The 19,540-nt window shown below is 44.9% G+C and overlaps 2 protein-coding genes across 2 annotated transcripts; both read left to right on the top strand.

Annotated features, from left to right (window-relative positions):
• Positions 1–3,097: 3,097 nt before the first annotated feature.
• LOC131686985 (uncharacterized) lies at positions 3,098–8,716 on the top strand. The gene has a single exon (XM_058971021.1). It carries the CDS (start codon positions 3,098–3,100, stop codon positions 8,714–8,716), a length of 5,619 nt encoding a protein of 1,872 aa, XP_058827004.1.
• A 2,304-nt stretch (positions 8,717–11,020) lies between these two features.
• LOC131686984 (glutactin-like) lies at positions 11,021–12,874 on the top strand. Its single transcript, XM_058971020.1, has 5 exons — positions 11,021–11,131; positions 11,190–11,324; positions 11,388–12,278; positions 12,338–12,650; positions 12,711–12,874. Exons 1-5 carry the CDS (start codon positions 11,021–11,023, stop codon positions 12,872–12,874), a joined length of 1,614 nt encoding a protein of 537 aa, XP_058827003.1.
• The last annotated feature ends 6,666 nt before the right edge of the window (positions 12,875–19,540 follow it).

The following is a 19,540-nucleotide window of genomic DNA, read 5'->3' as shown; positions in this document are numbered from 1 at the left end:
CTTGCTCAGCAGTTTGAAAGCGCCCATAATTTTAATATCAACGTTGTGAGTCCTATTGAAACCGAAGTCTTACAAAAATATGAAAACGTTTCAAATCAAGTATTGTCTCTAGACGATATTGTTGAAACAAACTATGATGAGATCAAATCCATCATGAAAAAGTTAAAAAATATGAAAGCTCCAGGTTATGATGGAATTTTTAACATTCTTCTGAAAAACCTTCCCGAAATCACCATGAGATACTTGGTCAAAATATTCAACAAATGTTTTGAATTAGCATACTTCCCTGAAAGATGGAAGAATGCCAAGGTTATTCCTATTCTAAAGCCAGATAAAAACCCAGCAGAAGCATGTAGCTATCGACCAATTAGTTTACTCTCTTCTATTAATAAATTATTTGAAAAAATCATCCTAACTAGAAGGATGTCACATATAAATGAGAATTCTATTTTTCTTCCTGAGCAGTTTGGATTTTGTATTGGACATTCAACTACTCATCAACTTGTAAGAGTAACTAACATGATAAAGGCAAATATCTCAGAGGGCTATTCCACTGGAGTTGCTCTTCTAGACATCGAAAAAGTTTTTGACAGTGTTTGGCACAAAGGTTTAATTGTCAAAATGTGGGATTTCAATTTTCCAATTTACATAATAAAGATAATTAAAAATTATCTTACTAACCGTACGCTGCAGGTTTCTTATCAGAATTGTAAATCTAATAAGCTACCCGTTAAAGCAGGCGTCCCTCAAGGATCAAGCGTCGCACCAATCCTATACAATATTTTTACCTCTGATCTTCCAAATCTACCTAGAGGCCGTAAAAAACTTTTAAACTTTTCTGTGATGATACCGGCATCTCAGCCACTGGTAGGAGTCTTCGTATTATCTGCAGTCGACTGCAACGAAGCTTAAATATTTTCAATGATTACCTGAAAAAATGGAAAATTTCCACTAATGCGGCAAAAACACAATTGATTGTGTTTCCGCATAACCCAGCTTCTTCTCTTAAACCAAATAATAACCATATTATTAAATTTAATGGTTTGAATTTAACGTGGTCAGATCAAGTTAAATACTTGGGTTTGATTTACGATAAAAAACTCACTTTTACGGATCACATTGAAGGAATCCAAACAAAATGCAACATATATATATATATATATATATATATATATATATATATATATATATATATATATATATATATATATATATATATATATATATATATATATATATATATATATATATATATATATATATATATATATATATATATATATATATATATATATATATATATATATATATATATATATATATATATAAAATGTTTATACCCTCTTATAAACAGGAATTCTAGGCTCTGCCTAAAGAACAAACTATTAATTTATAAACAAATATTTAGACCGGCAATGCTATATGCAGTGCCAATCTGGGCAAGTTGTTGTGCTACTACAAAGAAAACGCTTCAAAGGATTCAGAATAAAATTCTGAAAATGATTTTGAAGCGTCCTCCCTGGTTTAGCACAAATGAGTTGCACAGCCTCGCAAACATAGACACTTTAGAAATTATTACGAACAGTATTATAACCAACTTCCGACAAAAATCGTTGCAATCTTTAATTGCAACGATTAGCTCTCTTTATAGTTTATAAGTTAGTTTATCAGATTTGTTTAGCTCCTTATTCACAAGACAAGTAGGTTTAAACATCCCACTGATAAAATACTTAACAGCGAAAGCTTTAATAATAATTAACTGAATCATGTAAACAATAAAGATGAAAAGTCACCACTTGAGGCTGAACACCCAATATACTAAATTAGAAATGTAATGCAAACGATACAATATAATCAAATAGAAAATAATATATTAAAAAAAACTGAACTGTGAAAGCATATTATATCTAAATAATCAACCGAATCATGTAAACAAAAGGGATGAAAAGTAACCACTTGGTACACACCCAATATATTGAATTAGAAATGTCATGCAAACTAAACAGTATAATCAAATGCAAAATAAAAAATTTAAAAAAAATAAGTAGGCATCCAGAAGGGTCCGTCAAAGTTTAAGTTTTTCATAATGGGCCCTATTCTCACAGTCACGTCACTTAGTGACTAGAAGGAAATTTGTTCTAGTCACTAGGTGACGTGACTGTGAGAATAGGGCCCAATATCTAAAAGATCCACGGATCCATCGAGCTAACGCAACAAACCCTGTAAAATAAACGAATAATAAAAAAGTAACCAAACCAAATGCATACAATGCAAATGTAAAATCAATTAATAGACTAAATAAACTGTTCTGATCTTATTTTCAAATGCTACAGCTACGCGGTGGAAGTTTTAAATGACAAACGAAGCAAAAAATACAAACCGTAAACCGGGGTGACATTGATCACTTTTCGAAGTAATCATTATATATTTTTCGGCGCAACACATTATTTTCAAGTTTAATATTTTTAAATCATGTACTGATGTATGAAGAACAAAATTGGATGGTTCTACCGGAAATTGTCCGCTTACTAGTATTTTTTCAAAAATCATTATAATTTGAAGTCCGTCTTCCGGGGTATTCCGGGGTGACTTTGATAACTGCCCAGAATAGGCAAAAAGTGAACGAAAGGTGCCCAGAAGAGGCAAAAAGTGATTGTAAATTGCCCAGAATAGGCGAAAAAATCGCAAAGAACGGCCCCGCTGTAGACGGGTAAAGCCAGAAAAAGTGCGCGAAAGGTGATTTTCGGTAGCGTCCCCAAGCGGCAAACTAGCCATTTTACGCGGTAGTGCAAACAAAACCGCATAGTGTTCCCTCCAAGAATCCACCATCGCAGAATATTTACATCGTTACAACGAGTAGTGCGTGCGAGACACAGCCAGCTGACGATAGCGTAGGTAGTGTGCATTGTTTACCTACTGCCTGAACGGTGCGCGCCGTGCTGGAACATAAAGATTTCTGAAGGAATATTTTCAAAAAAGTTTTTAAGTTTCGCGGTGAAATTTTTATTTTGCAAATTGACTGTTCGGGTGCATTTTGGATTCTTGGAGGTTGAAAAGTGCGTGAGTGAACGGGAATACGGCGCTACCGAAGAAGAAAATGGCCGACGAGAGGAAATTTAGTGAGTTGGAGCTGACGAAGCAGAATATTGTCGATTCAATGGCTTTGTTGGAATATTATGCGAAGGAGTTCGACAAGGACAGTAAGTTTGCGGGCCAAGTAGAAGCGTGGGCGGAAAAGTTGGAGAAATTTTACGACGAGTTTCACCGGACGGTGGTGAAATTGGAGATGTTTTCCACCGATAAGGAGCCAATCGACCTGAAAAAGGAACGGCAGTTGTTCGACGGTCGCTATTATGCTCTTCGGTCCTTCTACTTGGCCAAACTGGCGAAGAAAATACGTTCTCCCCCTTCTGCCAACCCCGCACCATCGAGACCAATGAACATCAGGCTTCCGGAGCTTAACCTACCCAAGTTTAGCGGTAAGTTGGAAGACTGGTGTGTTTTTCGCGATTCGTTTGAATCCGCTGTAGGTTCCCGGAGCGACATCAGTGCGGTCGAGAAGATGCACTATCTGAAGGGCCTCGTTCAAGGGGAGGCAGCGCGCATTCTCGACCCTATCAAAATAAGCGAGCAGGGCTACAAGGACGCTTGGCGAACGTTGCGGCTGCGTTTTGAGGACAACCGGCAGTTAATCAAGTGTCACATTCGGACGCTTTTCGACACTCCAGCGATGCGCAAGGAATCAGCTGAAGATCTGCTTGCGCTGATCGATCGCTTCGAGCAGCAGATATCCGTTCTGAAGAGCTTGGGTGAACCAGCCGACCGATGGAGCTCTATCCTGGTTTACCAGCTATCTATACGCCTCGATCCTTGTACGCTCCGGGAATGGGAGAACCACTGTAGCAAACTCGATGCTGACAACATCGCTTCGGTTCTGGGAGGAACCGCCGGCACATCAGAGGACACAAGCACTGGTGCGTCAACTTCAATGCCATCATACGTGACGATGGTAAACTTCCTCCAGAACTACGCTCGAGTTTTGCAAGCAGTTTCTTCAGCCACTTCGAACACCGCTCCTCCTCGCAGCAAGCCAAATCCGACATCCAAGCTAGCAGCTTTTCCAGTCGCAGCTACACAGCAAACTGCAGTATCCAGTGCACCCTCTTCCAGCGCCAGCAAGCCGAAGCCGTGCGACAAGTGCGGTGAGAGTCATTACCTGTACAGCTGTCCGGAATTTCGGAAACTCAACCTTCGCCAACGGATCGATCTGGTAAGACAGAAAAACCTTTGCATTAACTGTTTGAGATCGAGTTCCCATTATGCCCGGAACTGTTCTGGGTCAAGATGCCGTACATGTACCAAGAAGCACCACACGCTTCTTCATACTGAGCCCTCTGACGACAATCCCGCTTCTGGTCAAGCCACCGGATCAACTTGCTGTGTTGCCCTCCAGCCGACTCTCACCGCAGCATCTGCGCTGCATGCTCCGAACTCACTGTCACCCCAGTCTGTTTCGCAAGCTCCCATCCAGCAACCGTCTACCTCTACCTCAATCGCAAACTTATCCCACATTCATGCGCCTTCCATGAGTTCTCAGACTGCCCTCGTATCACACACTGGTGAAGTGATTCCTGGAACCGTTTTCCTTCCGACTGCGCTAGTGAGCATCCGTAACGGTAGAGGTCGCATCGTCACTGCTCGTTGCTTGCTGGACTGTGCTTCCCAACGCAACTTTGTTTCTGGGGCTCTTTGCGAACGACTGCAGCTTCCTCGCATCCGATTGCCGCATGCTATCCCGATAAGCGGAATCGGAAACACTACAACGCTGGTTGAATACCAGGCCACGATAACCATCTTCTCTCGAGTCACTCCCTTCTCCGTACAATGCTCCATGCTCGTTCTGCCTTCCATTACCGTCAAGCTGCCCCAGTCGACGGTAGAAGCCCGCCACTGGCCGATTCCAAAGCACGTGGAGCTTGCAGATCCAACATTCGCTGTTACTGGCGACATCGACATGATTCTGGGTGCCGCCCATTTCTTCCAAATTCTTCGATACGGCAGGATATCGCTCGGGGAAGAGTTACCGCTTCTGCAGAACACAGAGTTCGGTTGGGTCGTCTCCGGAGAGTGTTTATTGGAAAACCACGATCACAGCGATCCACGCAAGTGCCAGTTCAGTAATCCCTGCACAATCGATGAGTTGGTCAACCGATTCTGGCAGCTCGAAGAAGTCCACGATGCAAAGGGATGGTCTCCGTCGGAACGATACTGTGAGGAACATTTCTTGAAGAACACCACCCGCAACTCCGAAGGCCGCTACGTCGTCAAGCTTCCCAAGCGGGACGAGCTGCTTTGGCAGTTAAAGGACAACAAATACAACGCCACTCGCCGCTTCTTCTCTCTAGAACGCTCACACTGTGCTAGTCCCGATAAGAAGGCGATGTATCAGCAGTTCATCCACGAGTACGTGAGATTGGGACATATGCGGGAGATTGGCCCCGATGAAATCGACGCGCAACCGCAATACTACCTTCCACACCACGCTGTGATGAAACTCGACAGCACCACTACAAAGCTTCGTACCGTATTCGACGCATCATGCCGCTCGAAGTCCGGTATCTCGCTGAACGATGTCCTGCTTCCTGGTCCCACAATCCAGGACACTCTCGTGACGATTGTCCTCCGTTTTCGAATCCACCAGTTCGTGATATCTGCGGACATTGAAAAAATGTACCGGCAGATTTTGGTCCATCCCACCGACCAACCGCTGCAGCGAATTCTCTGGCGCGACGATCCCGAGGCTCCACTGAAGAGCTACCAGCTCCGCACCGTCACATACGGCACAAGCAGTGCTCCATTTTTGGCAACTAGGGTGCTGCAGAAGCTCGCCGATGATGAAGGGCAACATTTTCCGCTGGCGGAACCCGCTGTCCGCCACGACTTCTACGTCGACAATTTGCTGTCCGGTTCTGACGATGCTGAATCTCTCGCTGTTACCTGCAACCAGCTCATTGCAATGCTCGCAGGCGCAGGACTTCCTCTCCGACAATGGTCTTCGAATTGTCAAGCTATTCTTGATACCATTCCGTTGGAGCTCCGAGAGACGAAAACACTACTCGATTTGGACCACGAGTCCTCCGTGACTGCACTTGGCCTCCGCTGGGAACCGTCGACCGATTTTCTTTCGTTCAAGACGCCGAATTGGAAGGAATGTACGGTTCTGAACAAACGAACGATCCTCTCTCAGATCAGCAGTCTTTTCGACCCCTTAGGTTTGATTGGACCGACCATTGCAAGGGCGAAAATCATGCTGCAGAGTCTTTGGAAACTCCATCTCGACTGGGACACACCCGTGGCTAACGGATTCGCTCACGAATGGCAGGAATTTCACCAGAAGCTTTCAGCACTTGCCCACCTTCGAGTTTTTCGCCATGTGTTACGTCCGGGTTACGACCGCTTGGAGATTCACGGGTTCAGCGACGCTTCAGAGTCTGCATATGGCGCATGCATCTATCTCCGGTCAATACCTGCCGAGGGCCCTTGTACAGTTCGCCTGGTGATTTCTAAGTCCAAGGTCGCTCCGATGGGGACTCAAACCATTCCACGCCTCGAGCTATGCGCAGCTCAACTCCTGTCCAGACTTCTTAAACAAGTTCAGGACAGCATCGACATAACCGCCACCACATATCTATGGACCGATTCTTCCATCGTCTTGAACTGGATATCCGCAACTCCATCGACATGGAAGACGTTCGTAGCCAACCGAGTGGCTGAAATCCAAGAGCTGACGTCTCACGCCGTTTGGAATCACGTCCCATCCGAAGACAATCCCGCCGATCTCGTTTCTCGAGGAATGGACCTCGATGAACTCCTCGCTAGTGCACTGTGGTGGAACGGACCGCAGTGGCTAAAACCAATATTCGCTCCTTGGCCAGCGAAGTACGTCGTCGTAGCGACCTCAAACTCAGACCAACCGGAGGTCCGACAGACTATTGCCCTTCCGGTCGTGAGCGTAGAACCGTCAGATATCGTCGATCGCTATTCCAATATTCGTCAGCTACTTCGGATCGGCACACTTCTTCGGCGTTTCGCCGCTAACTGCCTTCACCGGAAGAATCATCAACCAATTCTTGTCGGCCCGTTGACGGCTCTTGACATTGATCGCACTCTGCTCAATCTGGTCCGTCGCATACAACAGCAGTACTTTGCCAACGAGATACGCCAACTTGAAACCGTCGGAAAAGTAAACCGTAAATCCAAGCTACGGTATCTGCACCCGACACTCGTAGACGGCATTATTCGTGTCGGCGGCCGGCTTCACAATGCAGCGATACCTGTCGACGGAAGACACCCGATCGTCCTCCCCAAACATCGTTTCACCGACATGATCGCCACGAGAGAACACCATAAGACGCTCCATGCCGGTCCCAGCTTACTACTATCCTCGTTGCGCCAAAGATTTTGGCCCCTCGGCGGACGGAACTTGGTTCGCAACATTGTTCACGGCTGCATGGTATGCGCACGTGCCAAACCCAAGCCGTTGCAGCAGCTGATGGGGGATCTGCCATCTGTTCGGGTCAACCAGGCGTACCCGTTTCAGAATGTTGGCGTTGACTTGGCTGGGCCAATGTACGTGAGAACGTCACTCCGAAATAAGAGATCGCCATTCTTCAAAGCCTACATCACCGTATACGTATGTATGGCTACCAAAGCCGTGCACTTGGACCTTGTGTCGGATCTGACCACTAGCACATTCATTGCGAGCCTGCGAAGATTTGTCGGCCGTAGAGGAAAGCCTGCGCATATCTACTGCGATAACGCCACGAACTTTGTTGGAGCACAGCGAGAACTGGAAGAACTGCGGAAGCTTTTCCGAACTCAAGTTCACCAAGATGCCGTAGCAAACGAATGCGCAGACAACGGAATACAGTTCCACTTCATCCCACCTCGCTCTCCCACATTCGGTGGAATCTGGGAAGCCTGCGTGAAATCCGTGAAGACCCTGCTTCGCAAAATCCTCGGAAATGCCCACCTAACCGAATCCGAGCTGCAAACCGCATTGATTCAGGTCGAGTCAATGCTAAACTCTCGCCCAATCACGCCGTTGCCGGACAATCCATCCGATGAGCTTGCTCTGACTCCAGGACATTTCCTGATTGGTCGTCCGTTGAATGCGGTACCTGATCCAGATTGCCGTGAAGTTCCTGAATCCAGGTTGTCTCGATGGGAACGAGTACAACAGCTAACTCAGCACTTCTGGAGTCGTTGGCACAAGGAGTATCTCGCCACCCTGCAAAGTCGCTACCGCTGGACAGAAGCCATGGACAATCTAGCCGTTGGTTCCATCGTCGCTCTCAAAGATGAGAGAGCACCGCCGTTGAAATGGCCCCTGGGACGCGTGCTCAGCGTTCATCCCGGCCCTGACGGGCTTGTTCGTGTCGCCACCGTGAAGTCGACCTTCGGCATCGTTCAACGCGCCATCCCGAAGCTCTGCTTACTTCCAGTTGAAGTAGCGCCACCCATCGTAGCACAGAGTCCCGCACCAACTAGCAGCCCTACGTCAACAACGCCAAATGAAGGCCCTTGCTCAGGGAACCGAGCTGCCGGACGAGATCCCGGCCCTTGCTCAGGGAACAGAGCCGCCGGACGAGATCCCGGCCCTTGCTCAGGGTACAGAGCCGCCGGACGAGCTCCCGGCCCCTACTCGGGGAAATGAGTCGCCAGACGAGATCCTGGCCCAAGCTCGGGGGTATCGAGCGGTTCGTGGTTCACCTGTAAAGAACCAAGCCTCGCCGTGTGGGTTCCTAGAACCCCCGGCTGGGACTTGACTCGAGTTAAGTACCCCATCCTAATTTGTTAAACCAACAGTTCGCGTACAGATGTTCCTCCTTTACAGCACACCACTCCTGGACAGTATCCTGCAGTCGGACCCGACGCACCTCGAAAAATCATCCTGGAAGCCGTAAGGAGGCCTGTACCGGCAAGACGAATCCAAATCTCCATATCCCGTTGAACGTCAGTCATCGCAAGAAGCTCGAACTTCCGCCGCTAATGCCCGTTGAATTCCTTAAAATTTCATTGGCGGCCGGAATGTTCAATACTCACCTTTAATCCACCACAACATGAACCTGAATTGAAATGAAATTTTATGCATTGTACATACCTGTAAATACTCACCTAGCCCTAAGAAAAAGTGAACTAATCATAGAATTTTAGAAACAAAATGCAATGTTAAGATACTTACCATAAGATTCACACTTCAAACCCATTGTGCGAGCATAAAGCAGAAATGGATTCTGCATCGCGAAAACCGCTGTCAATCAGCTGTACCATAAAACAGACGACGAATGTAAACAAACAACATAGAATAAAAACAGATAGTAAAACGCAATCGTTGGTGTCGGTCGCAGAAAAACAGTTTTTCGAGTTTTCATTTTCGCGATATCCAAAGTTCCCTACAAACCCGTTCATTTCGCGCGCGACAGCTGAAAGTGCAGTGGATGCAGAAAAAGTCCTGATTCAGCAGGTGAAAACGGCAAAAAACTTTCTAAAAGATCCAGAAAGTAAGAAGAGTGGTGAAGTGCGTGAACACACCCACATTAAATTCTTGATGTAAATGTTTTTCATTTGAATGTCTGTTTAAACTAATTCTGAAAACATACTCATTGCTAAATTGGTGTTATACAATGTATTTCAATATACTGTAAAATTCTAGTGAACAAAATTCGTATAATTTGAGTTCAATTTGAGTAAAAGTATCTGAAAATTTATTCAACCGTCAAATTTGTTTTAATTTAGCGGTTTATCAATTAACAAAGAGTTTCATCCATTTTAACATGTTGCAGCGCTGAATATTAAAAAAATATTGCGATTTTAAGCTTGAAAAAATTTGAAATAATTGTTTCACAAAAACAAATTTTTTAATATAAGTAAGCTGTTAAAAATAAATTTGGCACATTCGACTCAAAAGAAAAATGAAACCTCGCTTGGAATTTATTATTCTGGCTAAAATCTATGATTTATTAGTTGTATAGAAAATTGACACTTTACGATGCTACGCCAAAATAAGTTAAAGTAAAATTTTATATTTTTGTACATTTTGTACTCAAAAATCGAACAATATACTCAAAAAATATAACAAATCACTACTTTATAAGTTTAAAGTAAAACTCATTTCAAATGAGAATGATTAAGTAGACTATTCTAGCCAGAGTTAAAAATATTCAAATTCATTGAATGAAAATTGATCATATTCAGCCGCATTCATTTTCAATATTCAGTGACGTAGCTGAAAACGTCAAACGAGCAAACCGCCCATCTATCCATGATTTTCATTGGTCTCCGATTATTACACGAAGCGACCGCGCAGCAACGAATCAAATGCATCAAAGTAGGCCCTGGCACAATGTAAGCGATGATGATTGTTGTTTCATATGCTTTATCGGCATTTGAAAAGATTTTCGTAGATAATTAGTGTAATGAATATATTGTACGATATTCAACTGAATGAATAAGATGGATAGTAGAATGATTTTTTTTTCTATTCACCGCGAGTCGCAACAGGTTCATTTTCAGCCGTCAAAAAAGAGCTTCGATTATTTTTAACTCTGATTCTAGCTCAATAAGTAATCTACGAAAAAAATTTCGAGTGATCAAAGTCACCCCGATGATCAAAGTCAAAGTTTACGGTACTTACATATAATTCGAATTCACACGATAGTAGTTTACCGATATTCGACTGATCCCAAAGCATTTCTCTGTCTATGCACGAAACAGAAAAAAACAAGTACCCTTATCATTAAGATAACACCAAAATAATTGATACACTGCATTTGAATACGCTAAATCGATCCGATGATGGAAGAAGCCCACAGAAATATTTCGATGATGATTCAGTTACCTATCGTGAAGCAATTCATTCAAAAAAATGTGCTCAATATTCGCCGCATTCACTTTTTATCTGTTGATGAATTTGATTGGCGCTCGATCAGAACAAGTGCCAATCGTAAACATCCCAAACATGGGAACTGTACAAGGTTCATACGCGTCCAGTGCCTGGACCAATCGAACTATTTTTCAGTTCCAAGGCATTCCCTATGCGAAATCACCAACGGCCCAACTACGGTTTCAGGTAGCAAACATATGTTCACTTTCAGAGAAAAAAATGCAATTGATTCTGATTTTCACAGCCGCCAATCAAAACAACCAGCTGGTTAGGTACCCTTGATGCGACCAAACCTGGTATTCACTGTCCGCAGATCACGGAAGAATACGTCAACATAGACAATGAAGACTGCCTTAGCTTATCGGTGTTCTCCAACAATGTAAGTAGGTGATTGAAATTATTCTACATACAGATTAAATCGAGCTTTCCACTTGTCACATAGATAAGTGCAACTCAACCCGTAATGGTTTTCATTCATGGCGGCTGGTTCATCTTCGGTGGCGCAAGCGAATACAGTCCAGAGTACTTGCTAGAAATGAACATTGTTCTGGTAGTAATTCAGTATCGACTCGGTCCACTAGGTTTCCTATCCACGCTGAGCGATCAAATCCCTGGCAATGTTGGAATTTTGGACATCATTGCAGCGCTGGAGTGGGTCCAGCAGAACATCGAAGCCTTCGGTGGAAACAGCTCATCAGTAACTATCTTCGGAGAATCCGCAGGGTCAGCTGCAGTTTCCGCATTGCTTCACACTCCACTAATGCGAAGTAGGCCACTTCCGCTTTTCCACAGAGCCATTCTACAATCCGGCTCCATATTTTCTCCCTGGGCTATGTGTGATACCCCCGTGATAGGAGCATACGATATTGCCAAGCGTTTAGGTTGCGCAGAAGAATACTACGAACGGTGCCTTCAGACAGCTTCGATAGAAAATCTTCTCAAAGCCTTCGATTCCCATCGGAGGGATATGATAATCCAACACGGTTATCAGAATGTAGCCGGGGCGAGCGTGGTAGTGGGCGGTCCTTCGGGACTGTTTCCAGAACATCCATCGCATTATCTCTCGCAAGCATCCGATCGAATATCACTTATGGGAGGAGTTACGTCACAAGATGGACTATTTCTGTTGGATGAAATTTGTGCTCTTCAAGCTATCAAACCAGAGTCCTTAAACAGTTTTTACGACTTGTTGGAATTTGTTCGACTGCTCCATGGAAAGTTTGGTCATAACCAACCTAATGGTGCTCCAGAGGGATATGAGCTGTTGGAACATTTCTCGACGAGCGAACTAAACCAGATCAGATGGGAGGACATAGTTCTCGGTTTGACGGATGCAAGTATCATCTGCTGAGATCCAAACAACCCAGCTGACAATTTTTTCTTTATTTGAAGATATGCGGCAACCATGGAATTAAGGGACCTACTCTCGTCGATATTCAAGCTTTCTATCGCGTTAACCCGGATGGAGTTTACCTGTACACGTTTGACTATTCTAACCTATTGACGCACATGAACTCAACGATATACTTTCCCTACGAAGCAGCAGTTCATCATGCGGCAGATCTCTACTATCTGTTTCCGTGGAATACATTAAATAATGAAGGTGACATCAAGATGGTGAAAATCATGACTCAACTTTGGACTTCGTTTGCCAGCAGTGGTGTCCCTCAGGCCGAATTGGTTCCCTACTGGTCTCCAGTGCACAGTAAGTTTTATTTTTATCTAATCTGTATTCTGTGACTTAAACTATAATTTATTTCCCTAGAACTTTTTGGGCCATATTTTATGATCAATGAGAAAAGCGAGCAGAAGGAAAACTTCTTGGACGAATTTACGGCAACTACTCGTAGGTTTAGAAATACTGGGCAAGCTAACAAGCATTCCAAGGCTTTCCTAATAATAGCCTTTCTGGTGATCTCTGCTATTTAGTTAGTTATTTCGTTAAAATAAATGAAATACAGTAAAAGACCGTTTTTATCAGTCTCCAATTTTGTCAGATTTTTGATCCGATTTCGTCAGCCAGCCAGGGTTATAAAGCTATGTCTACGGACTAATGATAAATATTTTAACAGCTTCGGTTTATTAAAGAAAATCAATAAATATGTTTTTTCATTGCCCTCTTTTTTGTCAACCAAAATACACCAAAGGGGCTGATAAAAGCGGGTTTCCGGTAAAATAGAGAAATATTTTAAGCCCCAAAATAGTTTGGGGAAGTTTTTTTTTAAGTTACTACGTATGAATTTGTTTTTAAAAATTATTTTAATTTTTTAGGCTGTTTACATCACCGCCTAAAACGCAATTCTGAGATGCAGTTCTATTTTCGAGCACTTTTCTGGATCAGATTAAAAACAGCTCGACTATTTTGTTTTAAGGCTCAAGTTACCTCAAGGCTTGGTAGTATGCGTTAGAAAAATTGTGTTCAGCTTTGCCACCAGATTATCCATTTATACCTTTTCAAAACTCTAAAAGAAGAATATCAGTCGATTTATTAGATCATCAGGATTCAATTCATGCAAAATACCTGCTGGAAAAACCATCGGCTTAGCTGGATGGTGCTTTTGTAAAAGTGGCTGTGATTTTTTATCACACTACCACACCGAGCGGGGGTACGCAACACAACTGCGCAATGAAAAAACCACAGCCACTTTTTCAAAAGCACCATCCAGCTAAGCCGATGGTTTTTCCAACAGGTATTTTGCATGAATTGAATCGTGATGATCTAATAAATCGACTGATATTCTTCTTTTAGAGTTTTAAAAAGGTTTATATGGATAATCCGGTGGCAAAGCTGAACACAAATTTGTCTACGCACACTACCAAGCGTTCAATTCTAACACATGCTTAAAAACGGTAACTTGAACCTTAAATTTTCCACAATTTGAAACACGAATAGAATACTGTTCTGCTGTCAGTCGTCACACATACCAATGAAACAATTTAGAACAGTGTTCTGTTCGTGTTTCAAATTGTGGAAAATTTAAAACAGAATAGTCGAGCTGTTTTAAATCTTGTCCAAAAAAGTGCTGTCGATCTGTTTTAGTCGGTGATGTAAAATAGAACAGCCCATATAGAATACATCAGCGTTACGAACAGCCTTAGGTTATAGTAAAAACACCAGTTGCCAGAAACAAAGAAATAGCCAGAAATTTGCAAGGTTTTTTTCACGAGTTCCCAATAACTGAGCTGTATTGAATTTCCGAACTTCATACAGTTTTGGGAGTAGTTTTTCACTACTGTTCTATCCCCCATATGCTTGTTCATATGTCAGTGGTGCCATAATAGCAAATGTGGCCACAGTGGCCAACAACAAATATATTTAAAATGACCGTTAATGCGGGCGAAGCATTATTTTCGAGTGTTACGCCTGTTAGTCTGTAGTACCAGGTTCGGATGGACCATTCCCGATTTTATGCCGATGCAGCTCTGAACACTACTCCCCATGAGGGATAATGTAAACCCTAGCATGACCTCCCTGCTTGCATAGATAACCAGGGGATCACAAGAGGCTACGTACAATGAGTGGAAATAGCGGCCTGGAGTTGTGACCCAACAAAATAGAAAAAGAAAACGAAAAACTCACACATACGGAACAGGCGCGACGAATCCGTTGGCCAGAGATGGTTTGGTGAGATCACCACCACCAGTAGCAGCTGAAGCCCCACCGAAGCAGGGGAAGGAGAAGCAGATTAGAGCGGAGAACACGCCAGTTTCCATGATTCCAAAGAGAACAGGAACCTCGCCAGACGACGAAAGACTAGGCGGGTCAAGGAAGTAGATGCTCAAAGACGCTGTTTTGCCAAATGAAAGGACGTCACCGGATAGGAAGAAGGCAGAAGTACCGTTGTAGGTTGGTAGGAGAAACACGGGGAACAGCAAAAGCGGAAGGAAGAGTAAAAAGGGGAGCAGAAGAGGAAAGGAAAACCTCCGGTTCGTCAGAAGGCGCCAAAGCGACAACGTATGCATCGCTGCTCAAGAAGGTCAAAGAGGACACGGAGCTAAGGGGTTTGGAGGAAAACGTGGTAAGAGTCAAGGGTACCCAAAAAGCTGAGATGCTCTTCGAGTTGAAGGAGGATCCCACGATTAACAGCTCGACCTTGCAGGAAATTATTACAAAATCAATGGGGGTAAAGCCAGAAGTTTAAGCCTTATACCCGGGGATGATAAGGACCTGAATGAGTTCCCGACTGGAGACGAGCTGAGAGGTGCACTGAAGCAGCAGTGTAACGTACACATGACGATCCGGTTAAAGAAGGGGACGGAGGAACTCAGACAGCGATGATAATTTTACCAGTAACCAGACAAGCCACTAGAGGTAAGCTAAGCTACGAGTGGTCGTGATGCCCATAGAGAGCCAGCGCACGAGTAAATAAGCAAGTGGAGAGATACTTCAAGAGTTTCGGCTTTGGACAGTTGAAGTTGACAGTTGACTGAAAATGCGGGGAGACAAGCCATCTTGCGATAGACTGCACACAGAGGCCGAAGTGCCTGCTTTGCAGGACCATCAGACAGGTGGATTCACATGCCCTGCCAACAAGAGGGCGACTGCAGACCAACGGTAATGTAGATAACCCAGATAAATCTGAATAACGGTGACACCGCGCAACAATTGTTGTGGTAGTCTAGGACAGAAATTATGTGTGATGTCGCTTTGAATGCAGAGCAGTACCGTGCCCTGATGACGGTAACTGGGTAGCAGATAGGTCGGGAACGGCTGTGATACAAGTTATGGGAAGATTCTCGATTCAAGAAGTGGTAGAACGCTCATCCGAGGGCTTCGTGATCGTCAAAATCAACGACGTCGTCGTGTGCAGCTGTTACGCTCCTCAGAGGTGGACAGTGGGTCAGTTCACCCTAATGCTGAAGCCGTTGATCGGTCGGAAGCCGGTAGTCTTTGGCGCTGACTTCTACGTCTGGGCTGTGGAGTGGGGCAGTAGAGTACCCAACACAAGAGGGTATGTCCTGCAGGAAGCTCTAGCGAAGTTAGACGTACGATTGCGCAATGAAGGTTCTGTTAGCACATTTCGGAGATGGGAGCGAGTCCATCATCGGCCGTCACATTCTGTAGTCCTTCATTGACGGCGAACATGGATTGGAGAGTATTCGAAACGTATAGTATAGCGTCCACCAGGCGATTCGCTACCGTATCAGTCAACGGAACCCTGCTGCAGTGCGGAGAAAGATGACCGGTGAGCGAAAGTAGAAAACGAAAGCCTTTAACAAATACCTCTACGTTGTGGCACTTTGGACGAACGGCGGGACCGAGAACGTGGTTGCGGCTTACCTAACAAGGATTGTGGCGGCTTGTGACGCCACAATGCCACGAAAACAGGAACCACGCAATCAACGGCGTCCAGCTTACTGGTAGAAAGAGACGCCAAGTACGCTACGCGCTGCTTGTCTCAGAGCCAGAAGGCGGGCTGAGAGAGCATTATCGGAGCCAGGTAGAGAAGAGCGTAAGGCAGCGTTTCGAGAAGCTAGGACCGCTTATAAGCGGGAGATCAGGCTTAGCAAGTCAGATTGCCACAAGGAGGTATGCCGAGAAGTAGACGCCAATCCCTGGGGCGACGTGTACTAAGTCGTGATGGCGAAAATGAAGGGCTCGACGACACCAGCCGTAATGTGCCCGGGTAAGCTGAAGATAATCGTTGAGGTAGCACGATCCAACTACCTGTCCACCGACACCGTATAGCTAAAAAGAACGAGCAAACAGGGACGATAGGCAAGTGACTAACGATGAGCTCGCAGAAGCATCGAAGCGCCTGAAATCAAAGAAAGCCCGGTTCGGATGGAATATTAAACGTGGGTGCTGAAAGCTGCGATCCTGGCATATCCGGACATGTTCAGGATGGTGCTGCAGAAGAGTTTAAATGAAGGCAACCTCCCCAAAATATGGAAGAAGCCGATCCAGCTTCGTATAGGCCCATAAATCTGCTGGATGAACTCGGAAAACTCCTGGAAAGAATTATCCTGAACAGACTGAAGAAATGCACGGAGGGCGAGCGCGGACTGTCCACGATGCAGTTCAGATTTCGTAAAGGAGTATTGACAGTGGAGGCAATTCGGATAGTGCTCGAAAGTGCTGAGAAGGCATCTAAACAGAAGCGAAGCGGAGATCGATACTGCGTTGTGGTCACGATAGATGTGAAGAACTCATTTAACAGCGCGAGCTGGGAAACCATCGCTGCAGCAGGGTTCCCGGTTATCTATGCCAGATCCAGATCATCCAGAGCAGAGTGCTGCTGTACGAGACGAACGAAGAGATGAAGTCAATACGAGTCATAGCGTGCGTTCCTCAGGGCTTCATTCTCGGTCCAACTCTTTGGAACGGGTTGTACGATGGGGTCTAAACACTGCGGCTGCCCAGGAAAGTGAAAATCGTTGGATGCAATCGCGACTCGCACGGCTATCAGCCGGAATGTCCTAATCAGTTTTGCACGGTTCCGATTGGTTTTCAGCGCCGCACCCCAGGCAGGAACCCCAAATCGCAGTACGATGACGAAACAGTAGATAGTAGATTCTACTTCTCGGACTGCCGACGTTTCGCAAGCGTAGTCGACGTGGTTGTTGAAACTCGCTGCGTCCGCTGAACCGCTTTGCCGTTGCTAACCAACAACACCTCCGTCTTGTGGTGGGCTATTTGCAGCTTGACTCCGTTCATCCATTACTTCAAGGTTTCTCACCCATTACCGTTAGTGACACATCGTCCGCAACGCGCAGAGATGCTTGAAACGAGAGTGCCGGACATCAACCCGAACGATGTCCTCTACAGAATGACAAACGACGTAAACACGTTGAACGCGGTCATGACTGCCTTACAGGGGAAATGGCATGATGCACAGCGAATAACGGTTTCGGGAGAGCAATCCAGATTAGGTTAGATTCACCGCCGTGAACTAGTCGAGTAAACCGAGATAGAGCACCGGATATGAGTCGCCGAGGCGCCAGCGAACCGGACGCCACGGTTGACCTGGAATTGCCGAACTGACCTCGACACCTGGTTGGTTGGCTCGGTTTCGGGAAAACTCATCGTTGGGGACTAGACCGAGTAGTTCGCGAACAAGATTTTAGAAAAATCGGGAGCTGAATGGCTCATTGGGGAAGTGGGGCGAAATGGACCGAGAAGGGAACCGAACCGTGCTTAAAGGAGTTGCGGTGCTAAATGGCACCGGGCAGGTAGTCAAGAAGTCGTGATACTAAAACCAAAGAGGAATAGGTATCAGAACTTCCTCGCCGGGGAACTCTCCGTCGGCGTACGTTAAATTCACTGCCGGGAACTAGATTGAGTAGACCGCGACGAGCCACCACCAGTCGCGGTTTGTCGAGGCACCAGCGGTATCGCCGAACTGACCTCGACACCTGGTTGGTTGGATCGGTTTTGGGAGAACTTCTCTCACCGGGGAATTTGCAGTCGGAGTAGGTTAGGTCCATCGTCGGGGACTAGACCGAGTAGCTCGCGAACAAGTCGGGAGCTCAACGAGTAAGTGGTGCTAGGTGGCACGAGAAGGGAGTTGCAGTGCTGAATGACACCGAGCCGTAGTGCTGAATGGCCAAAGGGCTCGGTAAATTAGACAATCTGAAGTTGTCTTTGTAGGCGAAGAGCACTAAGTCTCGACCCACAGCTAACTTTCCGACTGCCAGCCTGTGTTGATCGTAGAGAACTAGTGGTGCGTCGAGAAGTGGTGCTTTAACCCTACTGAAGAATTTAACTACTAAGTAGTTGTATTAGAGCTGTGCTATGCACATAAAAAACTCCTCGAAGTAATGCCGTACGGTAGTGCCGGGGTGGAATCCGGTTCTGGGGAACAGCAGTGATTTTGGCAGCAGCCCAAACGTTCATTGAGTCATGGTTTTATACATTTTTTGTGCTAATTCACGGCTTTTTTGAAAGTTTTTTCGGCTCTAAAAAATTAACGCGCACGCGCACTACTTAGTGGTTTGTTTTCCTCCGGGTTAAAGAGACTAGAATAATAAAGAGATGCCATGTTCCGGTTGAAATTCCAATTCAGCTGTAGAAACTTATAGCTGCATTCGAATTGCAAACTGAACATGTCGTCTCTTTGTTATTCTAGTCTTTTCCGAGCGTCATATGTGAAACTATCAGTGTCTTATGAGCAAATTGAAACATTTGAAATAGAACACATAAAGTATTTTTAATGTTATTAAAATGCTCTGTGCCCTAAAAATTCTTCAGTGTTAGATTTTAATAGTGGACTATACGAACCAAAACAACAAACTGATGACACGATTTTAAATGTTGCTCCTTAGAACACAAAACCATCGATTTCGTGAATACAACTTGCGAGAAATTTGTGGATTTCAAGGCAGCGTACGATTCAGTGCAACCAAACAAACTGTGGTAGCAAATAATGGTTTAACAAGGCTTTTCGACAAACTGAATAAACTCATTCGTATGATGCTGGATGGGCCAAAATTAACCTCCCCAACAAGACATCCGACTCCTGTGTGACGTTAGATGTATTGAAGCAGAATAATGCCCCCTTCTGATTTGTTGTTCAAGAGTGTGATACCAAGAGCTGGTATGGAAAGGAACGGTACTATCATCACGAGATCTCACATGCATCTTAACGTCCGGAC

The sequence above is a fragment of the Topomyia yanbarensis genome, chromosome 3, assembly GCF_030247195.1.
Source record: "Topomyia yanbarensis strain Yona2022 chromosome 3, ASM3024719v1, whole genome shotgun sequence".
Lineage (NCBI taxonomy): Eukaryota > Metazoa > Arthropoda > Insecta > Diptera > Culicidae > Topomyia > Topomyia yanbarensis.
This window is presented reverse-complemented; position numbering and strand designations above follow the sequence as displayed.